The sequence below is a fragment of the Zootermopsis nevadensis genome, unplaced genomic scaffold (genome assembly GCF_977971745.1).
Source record: "Zootermopsis nevadensis isolate Lab colony 2312 unplaced genomic scaffold, Znev_1.0 Znev_ptg000029l, whole genome shotgun sequence".
Taxonomy (NCBI): Eukaryota; Metazoa; Arthropoda; class Insecta; order Blattodea; family Termopsidae; genus Zootermopsis; species Zootermopsis nevadensis.
This window is the reverse complement of record NW_028259161.1, coordinates 2,063,982-2,080,714: the sequence shown is the minus strand read 5'-3', so window position 1 is coordinate 2,080,714 and position 16,733 is coordinate 2,063,982. Positions and strand designations below refer to the sequence as shown.

Here is a 16,733-nt window from a genome sequence, read left to right as displayed (position 1 = left end):
CTCTTTTTTCCTTTGTGCAATAAGGTTTATAATAAGAAATGAATTGTCTGTAATTGTGAAAGTTTCTGACACAGCAACAGGACTAAGTATGATGCTTTGATTCCTTGATGATACATGATGGAGTAAGCAGTGGATTCATATAATTATGTTCAGGAGGAGAAGTGGGGAAAACGAGCTGGTTAGAGTCATCTTCATTTGCTTTGTCATGCCATGTGTCTTAATTGGATTTGAGAATGATCTATATATTAAGAATGTAATAACGTTGATATCTACCCTTAAGTCTATATGGTGTTATGACCCAGAAGAACAACACTGTAACTTTGTGTGTTCTTGGAAGGAGAAGGTGGACAGATAACATTAAATTGGATCTCAGAGTGTAGGAGGTAGATGGAACTGACCCATTATTGTGTTGAATGGCATATTTTGGTATTAACAGTTTGAACCTTTGGGTTCTGCAGCCTAAGGCTAATAATAGGCTTGATTCTGTGATTATTTAAATATAGATGAAGAGTGAGGCAGTGTAGTGTCGTTAAAATTCGGGCGCAGCTGGGACAGGAGGATCTGTTTTCTCTTCCCTAATAAATCACTGAATAGTATAGGACCCTGGGTGTGTTTTCATGGTGATTGAATGGTAACCTCTTGCACAGACAATTGTGCTCCCAGAATACTAATACTTCAGTGTAAACATCATGTATTTTTTACATTCTTCCGGTGACTAGCAAGAAGAGATCAGCATTACGTAAGTTAGTGATTATATTAAAGCAATGTGGAACAAAATTTATATTCAGGTACCCTTTCATGTAGACATCCCCAGTATTAAATGTTATTGAATTCCATTTAATAATAATGGACTACCATACATGAACTTCTACAAAAATGTTCGCTTTGTGAAAGAGCGTGTGCTAACTGAATGAAGAAGAAAATAAAACATTAGTATCAACGGTCGTGTTGCGGGCCTCGGATGTTTTCGCCGGTGCAGTTTTACTTTCGTCCTCGTTGAGTACACGTACAGACTTGCCTTGTGCCTGAATTCCGGTGTTTCGCCGAAATGCATATGCGTGGTCACTCAGCAAATTTATGTATTTGCGAACGCTGATGTCTCGCATTTCGAGCATCGTATTGGGCGATTTAGAGTACTCGGCCGTTCGTTTTGGGCTCTGTCATCGACTAATATCGCCTACGAAGCCCGAGGATTGATTTAGGCTTGACGCAACAGTTGCAACGCGCCTCGCCTCGTCTTGCCGCGCACGCTCTGTCGGGACCAGTCGCCCCTCAGTGCGGGTCTAACGCCGGAGCGGACAGCATGCAGGAGCAGGTGCATCAGGGCCCCGAGCAACCGCCTCGACCCCGACTAAAGGTGGGCCTTCGAAGCCAGGTGTCGTGAAATAAGCGAAGAAACACAGAGCGCCGTAGAACGGGCAGTTTTCGCGAAAACCTCTAATATCAGCTTCATTTCAGAGATACTGCCACGTGAACGGTAGTTCTTCGGTTATTTTACGACACTGTATCGACTGCGCAGATTAGGAGTGATGGTCGTGGTTGGTAGAGCAGTCGCTTGGAGGGGCTGAGGAAAGCCTAAGAGACTAGACCCGCTCGATGGAGCAGTCGTGTGTTGATCATTGCGTGAGCTGGGCTCATCGTCCGAAGGAACGGAACTTCGTGGTACAGGGTCTTCTTCCAAAAGCCGGGTATTTCCTGCTCTTAATGAAGTCGGAGCGGCACAGATGCCCGCATGGGTCCCTGCCCCGAGTCACTTGAATCCAAGCGTTGTCTTCACGCTTTTTCTCCTAACTGCGCCTCGATCCCCAAGCGGTCCCTTGCATTCACGTTTTGTACAAAAAAATTGTATATATTTCTCATCTATCCGCGCTACATGCCTAGTCGGTTTGGCCACCCTTATAATATTGGTTAATCCTTATATGTAGGTAGGCAAGGTGGAGGGACATGCCAAGTGCACGAGGAAATGCCGATCTGTATTTAGTATTTTGGTTGGAGAGCCTGATGTGATGGCACTTGGAGATCTAAGCATAGATGAGAATTAATGTTAGGAAAATCTGTTATAAAGACATGAAGTTAATTAAAAAGGCTTGTGGCAGAGTCCAGTGGGCCGTAATAACGCTGTAAAGTAGTGTCGTTTAATTTGGTGTTTATATTCGTAGCTGTATGTAGAGACACTTGCCAAGTGAAGAGTTGTTATGGAGACGCGCGTGGGGGAAGAAACGGATTCAGCATTTTGTTTGAAGTTATTCAAACGAAGAGAAAAGAGCGGTTGGGTATGGATTGGATTCGCCAGGCTCAGCGGGATTTTGTGACTACGATAGTGAACCTTCTGGTTTTATAAAAGGCTGAGAATTTCTTGGATAGCTGAGTGTACTCTTAGTTTATCAGGAAGGACCCTGCTCCATGGCGTTAGTTGTGAGTCTTGAATTGCAGAATGGGCATATTCAAGGTTTTGTTCCGTGTAATTTGTTAAAAGCGCTGATAGTCAGTTTGTATGTACGCATAGACTACTTATGGCGCACTCTGTGCTAAGGAAATGCATTTCACATAAACTGTTTGTCTCATTACTTGCTGCATCCTGTAATACCTGTGAATCAGTAAAGACCTGTGTGTAAAGTAGTCCGCATTATCCATTTTCGACAAAAATTGAACTTGTTGGATGTATTGTGGATCTGAATACCAAATTGAATGGAGTTACTTTTCTCCAGAATTGATTTCACATTTGCAGTCAGGCTGCTAGACGACGTTAGGTTACAGCGAAAGGCGTTTACGTTCATATAGGCGTACTTCACATCTCGTCAAACGGTTGGACTAAAGCTGTTGCCTCTTGTTAGCTTCCCGCAGCATTTGTAGTTCGATACCAGTAGATGAAACAATGTCGTTAAATGACCTTCCTGTCTGCGTCTGTACCCTCCTACTTTCGTTGCTTCTGAAACAAAAGAGGCGTTCTTTGAAACTGCTGGCGCTGCTTCTTGAGATCTGAAGTGCTTGGGACTCGAACGTTGTCGCTGTAAGTAGTCCATCAGCGTCTTCTAAGAGCGTCCTTTACGATGTTGGTGCTCATTTAGTTCTGCAGCTGAACATTTGAAACTTCGGCCCATTTCTTGTTGGTATCTTGCTGACGTCAGTCTGCTTGAAGTAGGTTGAACTTCAAGACGTCTTTGTTTAACTTCTGGTTACTGTTCGTACAACGTGATATTCAAATTGTGGATGATTGCTGTAAGATACCGAATCGCGATACGTTTTTCTAGATTTGAGTAAACCTAACCATTTAGAGCCCGATTATCCGTATGTACAACCTGGTTTAACAATGACTAACTCAGCACGTTGCCCGCGGTGTATTTATGGGTTTGTTGTGATTGTCAGAAAAACGAACGGTTAACTGATGAAGTTATAAATATTTATTTTAGTTTTCAGCAACTGGAAAAGAGACATTTCCTCTGCTTTGTAGATGCAGATCTATTCACGCTACTGTCGGAGATTAGGAATGAGCTATCATTGTATTCACTTAAATATGCATGGTATTTAAAAACATTTCGAATAAAGTTGTAGAGTTCGGTGGGTTCCTTGTGAGATCCAGCCACCCTGTGACGAGGTAACACAATGTAAGCGCCACCTAATTAATGTAAATGTATGCGTCAAGATTGAGATACTCGCGAGTGCATGAATAATTAATAGTTTCTTTGAATATGATGGCATTTGATCGATCAAAGTGTTGTTGACGCCGTACCACAAAATTTGATGTGTAATGAGATTTCCTTGGACGGTAAATGTAACCCTCTGCGGCCTGGTTTGCTTACGTTTCGGCATTTCCAGGGTAGCGTGCAGTTCCCCTTACGGGAAAGCCGCAAACTGCTGGAGGTGGGGAGAGTCTTTCACTGAACTTAAATGCCAGATAAATACGTTCAAAAGGCCCCGTGCCTTTAAATGCGATGTGTCGTGTGATATGGAAAGGGTTACGTGATAATAGAGCAGTTTCTGTTCCTGAGCACAAGGTTTGGATGTAAAGCTCCACGCATTGTTCTGGCACTGGGTGGAGGTGAGGTCGCCTTCATGCTGGCCGCTCTATCCCAGGGACACTAAGAAACAGACTAATCCTGACGTAAGTGTGATATCGGAGTGGACTCTGTCATGACGTTTCCTCACACCGGGTGCAATGGTTATACCGCCTTGATTCGGCCGCTGGAATTTCGTTTGTGGGACAATTTTGGTTGGAAACTGTCAGTTACTGAAGGATGTAATTTCGCCACTTATTATGTACGGTGTCTGTCGACTTCGTGGTTTTTCTCTGGTATGATGAGAAAATCAGCCACAGTTTTCTCGATCAACGTCTGTCGAGCTATTCGACTGAAGTAGTTAGTACGCCGTCGTTAAAGAGGCCCGACTAGTTCTTACAGGCTCTGAATTGCCTCAGATTCTGAGCCGGTAAGAATCTGCTGAAAAGTTTGGAGTAGGTTATTCGGTGAATCTATATAGCGCCTCATGAGATGTAAAATGGCAGCGGTGAGGTTGTACGGGTTTGGTAGGGGTCGGTTTTTGCCTCTTTGAAGGAACTAAATTTACGCGGAGGAAGTGAAGACGTTAGCTCCAAGGAACCGAGTCTTTGGGAAGCTGATGGTCTTCCCGCTACTCAAGACGTTCCCTGCCTTTTATATAATTCGAAGGATGACCGCAGTTTTCACAAGAACCCATTACTGGACCCTATCCTAAGCTAGATGAATTGAGGTTTCATGCCTTGTATACTTTATCATAGTAATATTTTCTCCCCATTTACGTTTCGGCATCCTAAATGGTAGTTGGCCTTCGGTCAGAATAGCTGGTAGCCCGGGCACCGGTATTCTGACCAGTTACCCACCTGATATAAGTGTAGAGCGTTGCCGCGGCAACATCCTGCCCTGTATTGTAGAGGCAGAGGGACTGAGGAAACCCACAGCATTGCCTACCTGAACTAGCATGGCATCTCGATCGATACGGAAGGTTCTACGAAGTGCAGGGTGACACAGACACTTTGACCGGTCGATTTCGGGAAACCGAGGGAAAGTTAATTCACTCTTTTTGGGTGACCAAGGATTGGTTTCCTCCAGGTTAAGGTATGTGTCTTTTCATTAACACACCCAAACTTCCCTAGATTCTGTCGTACCTTTGCAGTGCGCGCTGGGGGTAAATCTAGCTGAGTCGTGAATTTGACCGGTCGCCTCCATCTAGTGCCGGGGCTAATATTGTGTGGAGGTTTGACTGTTTTCTTTTAAATGCCTCCGTGGCGAGAAGTATGGTGGCATTTTTTCGTACCGATTTAGGTTAGGTCGGATGGGCATGTTATCCTATCAGCCCATTTCGCGCAGGTTTGTACTACAAGTGAGTGGCGGCTTCAGGCTTTGTGGGGAGTGAGAGCGCTCTGGACCATGTGCATTTCCTCGGGAAGAGTGCCAAACTCAGAACTTCGGGGAAAACTTGCCACTTCAACGCTGACGTATTCATTTTGTCTTATCGCAAGCCGTTACAGTGCTTGCGACGGGTGTCCGTGTTCCTCAGCTCGATAGACGTCGTGCAAGGGTTGAATAATGTTCCTATCTTCTCCAGCCGAACAAACATCCTTTATTTACTTGAGAAGCTGTTAATCGGTTATTCGCAATGACTACATTATTTAAAGGTATGCCGAAATGGCGCAATTAATAGTTAATTCGGACGCGATATCGTAAACTGTAACCGGTGTTATTAGTGTTTTAAGACGCGTTAAAGTGAAACTTGAAGTGGGCCCTACTACACAAGGTATATCTTGAAGTAAGTAGAACTGCGTATTTCAGGTGTTGTTGAATAGAGATCAGTCGTTCAGTCCACAGTTTGTTTTAATGTCTAAGTTACAAATTTATGAAGAGTTGGTATTTGAGCGTGGAACAAACATTTGGATACCCTGCTGCGAGTATTCGTAGTATGTCCAAAGAAAGAAATCCCGCGATTTGCTTGCATCTTAAATCTGGTTACTGCTGATTTTGTGTATCGCTCAGGAACGCATGGGAGGATTCTTTTTCTTTCCCGCTGTCCCTTATCTGGTCGCAGTTTCTTCTGCTGGCCATCATTCCGTAGTAACATTTCGCTCGTGACGATCCTGGAGCACTCTGAGGAACCTTGTAAAGACGATCTCAGTCTGCAGGAGCGTGTTACGATTGACAATGCGCTGTGACATAAATTATTCGCCACTGTGCATCGATCCCATTGATCTGACGGAAGGTAATGACTGCATGGCCCACATCTCGCATCGTGTTGTGTGAACTGTGAGTTCGGTCTTTCGGCTCACTCAGTGAACCAACCGTCTCACCGCCATGCTAATACCGAATCACCAGGGCACGATCTTGAGATGTTTCCCACTCTGTTTTACGTGAGATTACTTTTATGTCTCTTTAGTTTTCCAAGTAGCCGCATCCCAAGGTTTCGCAACCCGAATTCTTTATGCATCTCTTGTTACCCCATTCGTAGCTTTGGGTTGCGAAGACTGAAATTTTTCTCTTCGCCAGTACTGTGACCAGGTCGGTTCAGCCTTCTGTCCTCGGTGTCCCGGTTCAGCGACGGTAAGCCGATTCTGAGTATTCGCATTTCAGGGACAGTCCCCCTTATTCTGCTGTTTTGTGTCATCCTTCATACGCCTCGTCCGTATGAAATGAAAGAACACGTCACTGCCGTCCTCTTGAGTTTTTTCAAGGTTCTTTTTAACATCTGTACTATTTATACCATTTCGTTTTAAATTTTATTTTCGTACCCTGAGCAACGAAGCTGACATGTTTCCATCATCCAGTCACGATTGGACCGTTCGATCGCTGTCTGGGATATCAGGTTTGAATCCCGCTCTGTACGTGTGGCTTTGCGATGGGAGGTCTGGCCAGATGCCTGGAGGAGAATGAGATTTGGCTCAGTCCGTGTGACCTGTCCTGAACTGTCGTCCTGTGTGCCATAAAGAATGATGTGGTGAAAATAGTTGTAATGTCAAACTAAAGATTAAAGTTTAAAGTCGGGTTGATAGCCGTGAATGCGGATGATATCGCTTTCACGGCGACCAGCCGTGTAAGGTGGTGTTTCATCCATTAAACCACCTTACACGGCTGGTAGCCCGAGAAGAATTCATTAGAGCTAGCTTTGTGTTTCCATGGAGACGAGTGTTGCGTCAACTGAATACTTTTGTTTCGCAGTTTTATTTGTCTGCAAGTACATACGCGGCTCGACTCGTGCATCTCATAATCAAAATAGAACGGCTGGAACATGTGTGAGTTTATGTAGGGCACGGAATGAGGAAACATTCTGTGCATCGCTACGACATCCAGTCGATTCAGGACAGTTTCATTTCAAAGTACCACGCCATGAAGAGCGCCTAGTGGGAGGGACTTGTGGCAACGTTTATCGCATTCATAACCGCATATTGCCAGGGTAATTAAGTCAGCAACTGAGAAATGCAAGTAAAATTTTGGTTGGAAGGCCTTACGGGAGTAGACCATTCAGGAATCCCAGACGTAGATAGGAGGACAATAAAATTGAAAATGAATATTGGGAGTTGTTTGTCGTTGCTCGTGGTGTCGGGGGGGGGGGGGGGGGTGCACTGGTTGGCGTTTGTGAGCGCGGTGATGACCTGATGAAGCTTCGGGTACAATAAAGGCAGAGAGTTTTGTGACTGACTGAGCAAGAAGACGCCGCACTCTGAGGTCACGAAGTTACCTGCATCGTCACTGTTTTATTATGCGTTGTACTGTATGTGACTTGGCCTGTTTCCGGGTGAGGCACAAGGTGTCCCATAAATCGGTACGGATGAAAAGCGATCTTGTGGGCGACACACTTCGTGCCGGGTTGGAAGCGCGCATGCTCGTCGTAAGCCGCGATCGATTGCAGGTGTGTACACAGGAACAAAAGAAGTCAAACTGGAATAGAACGTAAGTCTTCCAGCAAATAAGGAAAAAGAGAAAGCAATAACGCTCTATTCCCGATTTTGCCATTTGAAAGATGGGACATGGCGTCAGCATCAAGCGTCTTTGGTCACACGTATTCATTTGTTGATAAAAATTGTCCCTGGGGCATATGCACGTTTCCGGGAGGGTGTATAGGGGCATGGAGGCAACAATGCACTCTTAATCCTGGCATGAGGTGAAGATGTGACAAAAGGCTTCACTCTCATGCCCCTGCAAGTTCAGCAATGAAGAAGGAACCCCTAGTATCCACTGGATAGGAAGGTGGATGAGCCTTAAAGCCATGGCAAGGGAAGAAATCCTGCCAGGGACTGTAACATTTGTCCAGTTCATATTCAACTTATTAGTGGCTACAATATTTGCCTGAAACATGTTTCAGTTCCACAGTATTCGTTGAGGTTTGTGTAAAATTGTCTTCCGTACAAAGTGGTATTCCAGGCTGTTTGTTTTGAACAGAAGTAAATCTGAACTTGAGAATCCCCCCCCCCCCTTTTCTTCCCAAAATCTGTGGTGCTGTTATGTGTTGACACAGCTGAACATAGCATTTTTCAACAGAAAGTTGCCTGTTATGGTAGAACTTGTTTGTCATGCCACTGCCTGATTTTGTCTTGTGAATATTGATTTTGCGTCACCCTAGTAGTATTAACGTGTAACTGCCACCACGCAGTCCTGCAGTCACTGGGCCATTGATGTACACTGCTGTTACCTGCATTAGAATTGTTTGAGATAAAGATGTAGTAGTGAAGACAGAATGGCTATTGAATCTGATTGATTAGCACTCCTTTGTGTTTTGGATTTCCCAGGTTCAAATCTCAGCAAATGCCAGGGTAGTACCTTAACTTAGGCCACTGCCTTCTCTATCCTTTCCAGTTCATTATTCTTTGTTCATCCCATTCAGCACTGCATAGTATGAGCTGCTGACAGAGTTGTAAGTGAACCATAAATAAATAGGAAGAGAGAGACAGCAGGTTGCACCCTTTCAGTTGTAAAAGAAATGAAAACATAAAATAACACCTGAATAAAATTGATGATTTTAGACGTAACTGGTTTTATACATAGCAGATAAGGCAGAATGTGTTGAAAGGAGCAGCTTTAAAAATTAATTATAAAATATGAAGTCTGAGGACCTTGTCATCACTTCCCTTCATATAATCAGCTCTTATTACACATTTCCAGGCAGCATTAGGTGATACTTGTTTCTCAAGACTTGAACCTCCGTTATCATGTTAACTAGAACCTTCTACTTGACCCTGTCCTGAGCCATAAGAATCCACTGTACACTGTCAATCCCTATTTCCTTAAAATGCATATAAATATTGTCCTTCTATCTGTTTCTAGATCTCTTAAGTGATTTATTCCATTCTGTTTCCTGATGATAATTTTGTATGTCTTTCTAATGTCTCTCATGTGATCAATGCCCTCCTTTCTCAGTCTTTAATGTGATCTCCCTAGCAAAATTTAAGTATGTAAAGTATGACTCTCATTATATAGTATATACATACAGGAAGTGGAGTGGGCTTTGAAAAGATTCTTTTTCTAGTATGGTACCAATAACAGCCCAGCTGGAAAAGAGGTAGTGAAAGCTGAAGTCTTTAGCCCAGCATTCTCGAAGTAATGAGTTCCAGTGTGCATTTACATCACCGCCCTTGTAGAGTGCACCAAGTAATGCAGAACAGAATATTCGTATTGTTCTGTGTTTATATTTTATAGTCCCAAGTTTTCCTACCCCTGAGCTTTATGTAATGCTTATCCTGCCATTACATCAGATCCAAGTAGTTTAAACTGTGATGTTGTCACTTGAGTAGAAGACACACTTCAGTCCTCCATAAAACCCTTTCAGTGTCATTAGGCTATATGCATTCATGAAATGGAGTTTTCTTCTCTCTTGCTCTCCTCCCACCCCACCCCATTTTAACTGGGATGGAGCATTTGCTTTTCTTCTAAGGCTAAAGATGGCACAACCCCCATGTTGGTCCATCCTTACTTTTACATGCAGCAGTTTTTTACTGCTGTCTTGTTTGTTTGAATCTTTATTATAGGCTCTCGGTGTTTACACTGTAGCTCCATTTGGCACATGTCTGTGTTTGAATTACTTTGAAGAATCCACCTGTTCCAAACAGTTTACCAAAATTTCCTCACAGGAGCACATTTCAGAGTTAGATGTGCATAGAGATGTTTTATCATCATTGCCTTCATTGGGTTCGTTATGGTTATTTTCCAGCTCAGTTCTCTCACACCTGTCTTTTGTAAGTGTGCCCTCTGTTTCTTATTTGTTTTAGAGTTCTGGTACAACTGACATACCCATATTTTATTGGTTTATTAATCAATTTATTTGTATGTAGATGTTTTAATTTATTTCTGAATATATCAGATAATTTAGCTCTCATTTCTGTTAAAAATATCATCTGTGAAGCTTATTTTCTGTTCTCGTATTTTCTTGTCAGAGTCCGAAGTTCGAATCTGTACAACAGCTTGGTTATAATAATTGTTTTTCTTCTCCATTGAACTACTCAGAACTTGTGTAAAGCTCCTCTATACATGTACTGATTCTGTTACATGAGTCACCGAGAGTGAGTTGCTGGATTGTTCTAAATATTGCCTTGGCTTTGAAGTTGTAGTCAAGTCCTGTGCATGTTAGTGTTTTCTATTACTGTTGGCTGCTTCAAGTGTGATATGATGGTGGTTAATGTGTGAATATATTTGACTATACTGTTTGTATGTTATCTTGAAAGCAATAACAAATCCCACCAGTCTAAAACATGGCAAGTCTTTTATTATATTTATCTGCGTTCTGATTCTCTAGAATTCTTCATGTCATGGTTGGGTACATTAGCACTCTTTCTCCATATATGAGATCCCAGGTTTGTTTCTTGTTTCAAAGGCAGGTATCTTTACATGTATTTCATGGTATTCTTCTGTTTCTTCAGTCAAACATGAAACAGTATCTTAAATGATTCCTTTCATATCATTTCCCATTTCATCAGTAATCACTGTCCTATTTCAAAACACATTATTTTTGTCTGAACAGTTGCAGTATAGTTACTATTCTGTTACATCATTAATTTTTGCTCAAATTCTACCAAAAGTTTTTGCAATTATGCTATTGTCTTATTGCCCTGTTTACCTTTTAATTACTCATTTTGACAATCATTTAGTTATCTTTCTGTTCAGTTTGCAAACTTTTGTATATGGAAGCTGTTGCTCTATTTTATTATATGTGTGTTGAGTTTAAAGTAAGTAATTTGCAAAAAATAACGTTAAAGCATAAAGTATTTGTAGATGTTGAAGTATATTGTCCATTTTTATACTGTGTGCTCAGATTATGTAACAAATGGACTCATTTAGAGTTATAATTAAATATATAACTTTATGCAACAGAAATTAAACATGTATGATGGCCTGAATACGTATTGATTGGTGAGAGTGGTATGAGCCAGTAATGTTCCACAGATTCATTTGATAAAATTTTAATGAGATCATGTATAATTTTATGTTAAAATTGGTGGCACACAAAGGAACTTAAGTAAACAAATGTGATGGCCTGAAGTTGTCACACACATGTTGAAGAGCATACCATATAACTCATAGTAGAATTTTGTGTAGATGGAAAACAGTATTATTATTGAGTAATCAACATAAAGGAGGTTTCATAACAATTAATTGAATGCAAACATATAGGCGCATTTCCTACAGACACCAATCTTGTTCGTTTGCTACAAACTTAATGTGTGGTGCCTAAGACAGGCATTTTCACATAACATGGGCTTGCAGGCTCTGTCCAGGAGTTGGAAATGGGCTGCTAATTTAGTCTGCAGTGTCTGTATTAATGCATATTGGTTCACAGTTCACTTCTGTTGGTGTTGCAGAGATGGAAGACTTCGTGAAGGTGACCAGATCCTAGCTATCGATGGGCAGCCACTTGACTCCAACATCTCCCACCAGCAGGCCATCAGCATTCTGCAGAAGGCCCGTGGGCTGGTGGAGTTGGTGGTAGCCCGCAGTGGGCCTGAAGACACCCCTGTCACTCCACCATCACCCTCTCCTGTCGACCGTTCCCCCTCAGCTGTCAGTGACACATCAAAGGCTGGATCCGACATGGTGGTGAGTCCTTTCGTACTAGACTTCATTGATTAATTATGATTAAAAAATATACCAACATGGTTATTTTATTTTGTTGCTGTGTATCTCTGCATTGCTAGGTCTTTTGTTTAAGCAAGAAATTGCTGAGATTTACAAAGAAGTGAGACTCGCCATTAATCATTCAGGAATAGTTTGAAGAAGTGTGTTTATAATTTTCCATTATGTAGCTTAATACAGAGATAATAATGTGTATTAACATTTCTTTCTACATATCTGTTCCTTGGATCATAGTGGCTATAAATATAAATAATTTTTATTAAAGTGATATTTTAGAATCCCCCTCAGGAGATTGATTCAGATGTCACATATAGTGATATTGGTTTCTTGAGTAATAAGCATGGAAGGGTCACAGAAACTGATTCAGCACTAGAGAAGCTACCACAGACCTTTTGGAAATATTGAAAGATCAATAAGCTGATGTTTCTTTGTGTTTGAGTTTTTAAATTTGTGGCTGCATACTGTGCTTCTGTTTCTACAGCTGAACACAGAGTGGGCACAGGTTGAGGTGATTGATCTGATAAATGATGGCTCTGGGTTGGGTTTTGGAATTATTGGCGGTCGGAGCACTGGAGTGGTAGTTAAGACCATCCTGCCTGGAGGGGTTGCGGACAGGGTGAGTGCTGCTTGTTGTTAACTGTACTAGCCAGCAGAAATGCAGTAGACTGATGTGTTTGATATGGTATTTGTAATGTAATGTAATGTAATGCAATGTATCTGTTGCATAGGACAATCGTCTGCAAAGTGGAGACCACATCCTGCAGATTGGAGAAGTTAATCTGCGAGGTATGGGATCTGAGCAGGTGGCAGCAGTGCTGCGGCAGTCTGGCAGCCACGTTCGCCTGGTGGTGGCTCGACCTGTTGAACCCACATCTCCAGACTATCAGGTATGTTGATAAGCCCAAACTGTTACATTTCCACTCAACATATAAAACAGTGGTTTAGATGATTTTGGGCATGGGTTGGTAAGCTGTGTAGGGTGACTTCCATTGTATTTTGGTGAGAGGACAATGAATGGTGTGAAACTTGATTGAAGAAGTGGGTTGTCTTTTGAGCCATCTAAATTCAGTAACTGAGAAAAAGAAGTAATTAGTGGCTTCACATTTCTACTTTTCATGAGGCAGAGAGTGTTATAGTGTCCAAGCATTCATTATAGTCAATTCTGGGAGGGCCTTTAAGTTCTGTATAATGTAGGAGTGGTACATACAGCAGCTACTTATGACATGACTTTATAGAATTGTGCAGAAGTATGTAATGCTGTTTAAAAGTTATGAGTGTTTACAAGGCTCAGAATGACAGATTTTCTGAGTACAGTTTCCAACGAAGGTGATTTCTTGAGAAAGTTAATTCTTATGAAATGCATGAAGAAGACTCTGTACATTGTCAGTCATATTAAAGCTCCTGTGATGTAATAAAAGAGTCAAGACTGGCAACCACCTTCAAGAATGAGGTATGGCCAAGGCTCCAGTAGTGTGTTCCACCATGCTGCAAAAGTTTGTTTCTAAAATCAGTATATTTCTCTACAGGCTCTGGGTAGTCATGCTCCAATTGTCCCCACAAAGATCCTGGGAGATCCTGATGAGCTGGACCGCCACCTGCTCCAAAATGGCTACCCAGAGACATTCAACCCCCATACACCAGTAGTGGACACGTATGACAACCAGTTTATCTTCAGCCAGCAGGACTCAGAGATTGAGCTTCACGTGAGTTGCACTGAAGCACACTGTGTTTCATCTCCTGTACATTTTGAAGGTTTGTGACCTCACAAAATATCAGACCCTATGTCAATGGTGCTAAAGTTACCTGCATCTCACAGTTTGGTGGTGGTGTTGATGAAAATTAAAGTGCCAGGTATGGAATTCTTTAATGGCATGGTATTCATACTGAATTTCACAATAATGAATGCAGTTAGAAAACGTGATACCGAATGCAGATCATTATTTATGACTCAAGAAGCAGAGTTCTCTTGACAATCTAGTAGCCACTTTGCTAGTCAAGATATTCCTCACATTTTATGGAACCCAGTGGTTCATTACGATACTCGCAGGATCCCACCATTGAACTCTATACTGGGATAAGTGAATCCAGTACACGTCTTCACACTTTGTTTCCTTAAGATCCATATAATAATATCCTCCTATCTGCACCTTGATTTGTCAGGTTGTCTCTTTCCTTGTTTTTCATACAAATTTTGCATGTATTTTTTTATTGCTCCTGTGTGTTACTGCGCTTTTCATTCTGAAGTTGTTGTTTTTTTTGCCATCCCCCTGTTTCTTCCTTTCTCCTAGGTACAACTATTTTTTCCAGCACTTTGTTTTCAAACACCCCCAATCTTTGTTGTACTCTTATGCCAAGAGACTAAATTTCACACCCATACAAATCAGCAGGTGAAATTATCGATTTATACATACATATTTTAATCTTAAAACTTTAACGTGTGAGAGAGAAAGACAATATTTATGATGCCTAGAGATGTCATAGTTGGTAATATTGAATTTGCATATTTTGATTACGTCTGTAATATTTCTATGAGAGCCACTTTGAAAGGGTCAGAATCATCATACATTGAAGGAATTTTTCATTAATTAAATAGCAGGAGGTGAATATGATATTTTTGTTTCCTGACTTTAGTTGTGTGGAAATCTGTGGGTGCATTTAGTTATGAGTATATATAGTTGAATGTTGTGTTACAGCCCCAACCAAATCTAGTAGTTGATGTTGTGAGAAATCCTCAGCCCATCGGAGCAGCTCCCTCCTTGCCAATTCTTACCATGGACATGATGCCACTTCCAGAGATGGAGAAGTTTACTGTGGAGCTAAAAAAGGACTATCATGGCTTGGGGATCACCATTGCTGGATATGTCTGCGAGAAGGGTGAGATGACATTTACACAACTAAATTACATCAACAAGCCAGGATTTGTACATTTAGCATAACAGTTCTTGCATATTTCACAAGCATTTTACATTTCGGCCGTGGTGAATGGTGTCAGTGACATCAGAGTTGTTTGAGGTCTGTGCTCCTTGGTGTCGATATTATTTTATATTTGTTTTGTCAGAAATGCAGTACTGTGGCTATATTGCAAGTTTATATGGATGGTAGGATTATGTAGTCACACATTCACATTCTCATGCATGTATAGCCTTTTGCCGATCAGGTATTTTTTTCCCCACCCTTTTTAGCTTGTGTAGCATTGAATAATGGAAATTTAGTGAACATTGAATTGGAAAGGATGTGGAAGGAAGCATTCATGGGCTAATTTATGGTAGTATCCTGGATGTAGACAGAAAGACTGAGGGAAAGCCACAACAAATATCAGTTAGGATAGCCATTTTCCTGGCCAAGATTTGAACCTGGCATTTCCTGAGCATGAAATATTAGTGCTAACTACTTGACTGGTATGTTTAGTGTTTTTTTTTATCTCAGTCTACACTTATGTGGTACTGTACATATTGAGTTTCTAGCACTGCAGTGCAATTGGAAAACATTGTGCATGTTTGCAGAGGAACTGTCTGGAATTTTTGTGAAGAGCATCAGTGAGGGCAGTGCTGCTGACCTGTGCAAGAAGATCCAAGTGAATGACCGCATTGTTGAGGTTTGTAGGGCATGTCTTAGGAGATACTTTAATGGCTCATTCCATATTTACTTTAAATCTGATATTTATAATTAATTTCTGAAGAAGAAACATTATATGTGTTGCACATTTTTGTATGCTGTTATGAGGTCATTAAAATGTTTAATATGTTCCATCATATTGCATGTTCCTGTTAAAATATGTGAAGTACTGTCTGAGCTAGTGTATAACCTAATAAAATATTTGAATCAGTCTCCAGTAGTGGGTGGTGGCCTCTTTACCATTTCTCACAGTGTTTGTGTCTTTTACTTCAGGTGGATGGGTGCTCCCTGCAAGGTTATACGAACCACCAGGCCGTTGAAGTATTGAGAAGCACGGGGCAGACTGTCAAGTTATGTCTTGAGAGGTACCTGCGTGGCCCCAAGTTTGAGCAGCTGCAACAAGCCATTGCAAACAGCGAGCTGAAACCTCCAACCCCTTCCTCACCTTCTGCCACATCACTACCTCGCTTCCCAGTCAGCACGGTGAGTGTGCCATACTTATCTTAAGAAATGTGTAGCTGATGTAAGAGTTACCAGTTCCACAGTCAGTTGCAATACCAGCTGATAATTCTTTGCTTTATAGTGGAACCACAAAACACAGAAGCTTGTGAATCCCTTTATCCAGCTAATTGGTTTCTTGTCCTCTTTTTTCTCATGGTATGTAGATTTGTGTTTGTACCTGTCTCTTCTGTCATTATGACGTGGTCTCTGAGTTGAGATCCTTAGGAGTTATGTGCAACTGTTTACAGGATGGAGAGGAGACGGAGATCGAGATCGAGGGTGAGTCCCACACGACGATCGACTCATTGGTGCTGGAGCCACTGGAGGCCACAAATCCAGATGTTGTAGTGGAGGCACTGATTGATACTAACTATGCTGGGAAGTTGAAACCTGCAGTTGAAGCAGCCATCAAGGCCAAGTGGGGGAAGATCATGGGACCAGATGTAGAAATAGTGGTAGGTCATCTAACACATCTCATGGATTTGCATATGATTGTTGTTGGTCATTTGAAACTTATCTTTGGGCATTGAGCTT

At 41.8% G+C, this 16,733-nt stretch overlaps 1 protein-coding gene across 14 annotated transcripts in view; it reads left to right on the top strand.

The window, feature by feature from the left end:
• The window catches only part of LOC110827345 (multiple PDZ domain protein), a 162,909-nt gene that overhangs the window by 82,568 nt on the left and 63,608 nt on the right, over window positions 1-16,733 (top strand). For 13 of the 14 annotated variants that reach the window (XR_015537646.1, XR_015537645.1, XR_015537647.1 and 10 more), the window contains 8 exons: window positions 11,813-12,047; window positions 12,565-12,699; window positions 12,812-12,970; window positions 13,610-13,786; window positions 14,777-14,957; window positions 15,587-15,678; window positions 15,972-16,181; window positions 16,448-16,654. Coding sequence is in view for 11 of the 14 variants with exons in the window: in XM_087358115.1 (XP_087214241.1) it covers window positions 11,813-12,047; window positions 12,565-12,699; window positions 12,812-12,970; window positions 13,610-13,786; window positions 14,777-14,957; window positions 15,587-15,678; window positions 15,972-16,181; window positions 16,448-16,654 (1,396 nt within the window). In the remaining 3 variants the exon portion in view is untranslated. Of the gene's footprint in view, window positions 1-1,271; window positions 1,358-11,812; window positions 12,048-12,564; window positions 12,700-12,811; window positions 12,971-13,609; window positions 13,787-14,776; window positions 14,958-15,586; window positions 15,679-15,971; window positions 16,182-16,447; window positions 16,655-16,733 lie in introns of those variants that run through there. The other variant, XM_087358125.1, reaches the window with a different exon arrangement.